We start from the raw sequence: 4,010 nt of genomic DNA, 5'->3' as shown, positions 1-4,010 counted from the left end.
GAATTAGTCAATTTTTTAAAGAGGCCTTCCCCATCACCTAAGTCTTGGAGGTCCACCTTCATTATAGCCTATCACAGTTGAGGTTATCTGTTTAATTTCTCTCTTAAATGCTAGGAAATGAACTCCCTCACTAGGACAAGGGCTACATTTATTTAGTTATCACTAAAGCCCTGGTATCTTACACTATGTGATATAGTAAGTGCTCAAAATAAGAATAAATAAATGGATTGGTGAAACCTGTAAATCTGCTAACAGTAGACTGCACATTTAGTTTCTAGTAGCCAAGACAAAGATAAAATCAAGTAACCACTTCAGGTTCAAATAAGCGTTTGGTTAACTGATAAACAGTAAATACTAAAACTGAATTAACAGCATAAGCACCACTGCTTTATTTATTCATTTTAAAAAGCAATAATAAAAGAAACATGACTCTCCCTCTGGTAAATTTGTTTCTCTTCCCTTTTTTGTTAAAGCAAAACAAAACAAAACATCAGTTCTGACTACTCACTAAAATAGTTTTGCTTAGTGTCTTTAGGACTGGAAACAAATTCAGCTCAAATGAGTTATGTCACCAATTTCTGTAGATTATCAATTGTTGTGGGTTTTTGGACGACAGAACTCCTAGGAGTTGGCAGATAAATATTGCAGAATACATAAATAAGTGAATAATCCAGATGACATTCCAGAAATAGGTCCTTCTTCCCCTCTCCCCACAATCTTGAGACAAGCATATGTTTTTTGTTATATGCTCCTAAATGACATTTTGTTTAATCAGTTGTTTATCTGTGTGAAATAAGTCAATTGATAATACACAGCTAATTAAAATAAACACTTAACATACTAAAGTACGTATCAAGCCAAAAAAAAAAAAAAGTCAGTTGAGCTATTTTGCTTTGGAAATTACAAAAACAAAACAAAAAAGTACAACTTTGAAATAAAATTCTAAGTTCCTTTAATATTTTAATAAAGTATTAATCGTGAATTTCAATTAACCTGGGCTTCAGTTTTAATAATGAAGTGACAAGGCCAAGGCCTAGACTTTAGCATAGTGCCTGGTATTCATTAATTGGAGGCCAGTACATTTCCACTACACTGACTTGAACTAAAATTTTCATTTAATAACATTTTCTTATATGTAACAGCACGTCTCTGGCTTATGATTATGATAAACTTTAACACAGATTCACTCAGGCAAAACTCAGGAAATTTCTACTAGAGACTATTTTCAAAGCGAAAGGAAGCACGGAGACCTTTGTGAATAGCAGCATCTCTCACGTCGCTCGGGTAATTCTCACTAAGATGTCCTGCATTTATTCTTCCTCCCATAAGCGCATCCTCGATATTCGTGGCGAAAGTAAAACCAAGTGCACTTTGCTCCGGCTTAACTTTCCCTTAGGGCAGGTACCCGGATTCTAGCTGTCAGATTGACAGGGATTGGATCCAATATCATTGTGGAGAGGCGGAGCATTACAGGGACAGGCCAATCACCACGCAGAGAGTCTCCGTCTCCAGGGTGAAGGCGGAAGTATGGCCCTGGTGGGCCCCAATGGACTCGCTCCTGCAGCAGCTGGAGCGTTTCTCTGAGGTTTTGGCGGTCTCCCGCACGACCCACGTCAGCACCTGGGACGCCGCGACCGTGCGCAGGGCCTTACAGTGGGCTCGCTACCTACGCCACGTCCACAGGCGCTTTGGCCGCCATGCCCGCATTCGCAAGGCTCTGGAGCGACGACTGCAAAACCAGTGGAAGCAGGAGGGCGGCTCTGGGCCCGCTCCGGCCCTAGGGTTGACGAACTTCCAGGCCTTGGGGCACTGCGATCTCTTGCTGTCCCTGCGCCTGCTGGCGAACCGGGCCCTCGGGGATGCTGCCTTTCACTACCTGCTGCAGGAGCTCTTTCCCGGCCCTGGCGTCCCGGGCGCCGAAGAGGGGACGCTCCAAGGCAGCCTGGCCCTCCTCGCCCGCCGCCGGGCTGCTGTCCACATGCTGCGCTCCAGCGCCTATAGAGAGAACCCGGTCCTTCAGGAGGACTCACTGATGAAGACCCAGGCGGAGCTGCTGCTGGAGCGTCTGCAGGAGGTGGGGGAGGCCCACGCGGAGGGCCCTGGCAGGTTTCTCAGCCGCCTGTGGGAGCACTTGCCCCACAACAACTTCCTGAAGGTGACAGCGGCTGCGCTCTTGCTGCCGCCTTCGTCTCCCCGGCACCAAGAAGAGGAATCGGAACTCGGCAACCCCAGAAGAGCGGGAGAGCGGGGCCGAGAGCTGCTTCATTGGCTTCTGGGGAAATCGGAGGTCATAGTTGCCTTTTGCCGCAACCTCCCAGCCGGGCTTTTAACTTCGGTGGCAGGGCGCCATCCAGAGGTCTCCCGGGTCTACCTGGGTCTGCTAACAGACTGGGGTCGACATCTGCACTACGACCTTCAGAAAGGCATTTGGATTGGAACTGAGTCCCAGGATGTGCCCTGGGAGGAGTTGTACGGCAGATTTCAAAGCCTCTGTCAGGCCCCTCCGCCTCTGAAAGATGAAGTTCTAACTACTCTGAAGTCCTGTAAAGCTCAAGATGGAGATTTCGAAGTACCTGGCCTTAGCATCTGGACTGACCTGTTGTTAGCTCTTGAGAGTGGCGCATGATACTGCATTTGGGAAGAGACAAGTTTTAGGTCTCAGCCCAGACCCCAGTTCTCAGTGGGCAACGCTCCATTATTGATTACTTGAATATATGGCTTACAAAATTAAAATTCCAGTATTCTCACCAAGTCTCCCATACTTTCATGTGTCAAACTATTATTTTAGTTGCTAATTTATAATAAGTGTACTTGTAACTTACAAATATGTAAAGGTACTAGCTTGCAGTGCCATTGATTTTCTGGATAGAGGAGGTAACATTGGAAATATCCTACCTAAAACCATGGAATTAACAATAGTTTGCTTTTCAGAAGGCCCGTTTCTAATAATGCTGAAAAGATGTGCTTTTCAAAGAAAAAGCAGCTTTAAAGTGACAAACAAGACACCTTTTTATGCCATTAATGCCTTATTTGTGTAGGGTTGTTTTTGTTTTTTGATTTTTCTAATCTTCTGAAGTGAAGAAATTATTAACAGGCAGATTCAATTATTTTCTCTTCTTTAAGTTGATAAATATGTAAATAAATCTAAAATGTGATTCACACTTAATTAGTATTTATGGAAAGCAACCAGACATGAAGGTATAATGAGAACTAAGAACAAGACTCACCGTTAAGATTTGATCATTAAATTTAAAAATAGATTGAGGTTGGGTTTAATATTTTAAGTAAACTATTATTGGGTAAATAATACGGTAACAATATTAAAGGAATATCCTATCACTTTGGCACTATTTTCATTTTTGTAGCCCCCCTTTCCATCTTTTGATCATATGTCTGCTTATCTATAGATTTTATCAAGTTATCAAATATTTTTAAGTTTAGTCTTTAAAAATAAATCAAGGAAAATATACACCTATTAGAGAGTCCTCAATAAATGCTAGTTAAATGCTCTTCCTATATTTAATGAGATGAAAATGTTGAGGACTTTTTCCCCTTTCACTATGTTAACTTCTAATGATCATTTGCTGTTGCATTTCAGAGCTACTACAACTTAGTCAAATGTATTATTTTTAATACTCTGTTCAGTTCAGTTTATATTTCATTTAGATTTTTGATTCCAAGTTCATGAATGAGATCAACCTGTAATTTTTTATTTTTACATTCTTTTGTTTAAATTTAACATCAAAATTATACTGGCCATATAGAATGAATTATGTACTATTCCTCTTTTTCTTATTGTCTGAAAGAGTTTTTATAAAGTTGAAATGATCAATTCCTTTGGAGTTTTATAGAATTATTCTGTAATACAATCCGAGCTTGATTTTTTTAAGCTGAATAACTTAACTACCATCTCAATTTCTTTAGTGATTTTAAGTGCTGTTCACACTTTCTATTTCTTCTTAAGTCAGTTTTGGTAAATTACGTATATCCAAAAATTTATTTCATCTAAG

The 4,010-nt window shown here is 40.9% G+C and overlaps 1 protein-coding gene across 1 annotated transcript; it reads left to right on the top strand.

The window, feature by feature from the left end:
• The first annotated feature begins 1,524 nt into the window (after positions 1-1,524).
• Positions 1,525-2,751, top strand: FANCF (FA complementation group F). The gene has a single exon (XM_032488373.1). The coding sequence runs from the start codon at positions 1,547-1,549 to the stop codon at positions 2,624-2,626; it is 1,080 nt and encodes a 359-aa protein (XP_032344264.1). The 5' UTR covers positions 1,525-1,546; the 3' UTR covers positions 2,627-2,751.
• The last annotated feature ends 1,259 nt before the right edge of the window (positions 2,752-4,010 follow it).

Source organism: Camelus ferus, chromosome 10, assembly GCF_009834535.1.
Source record: "Camelus ferus isolate YT-003-E chromosome 10, BCGSAC_Cfer_1.0, whole genome shotgun sequence".
NCBI lineage: Eukaryota > Metazoa > Chordata > Mammalia > Artiodactyla > Camelidae > Camelus > Camelus ferus.
The sequence above is the reverse complement of the archived record's forward strand: the minus strand, read 5'-3'. Positions and strand labels throughout refer to the sequence as shown.

Excerpts from the sequence above, each read along its gene's own strand:
- FANCF (XM_032488373.1), top strand. The coding sequence starts at position 1,547 with ATGGACTCGCTCCTGCAGCAGCTGGAGCGTTTCTCTGAGGTTTTGGCG.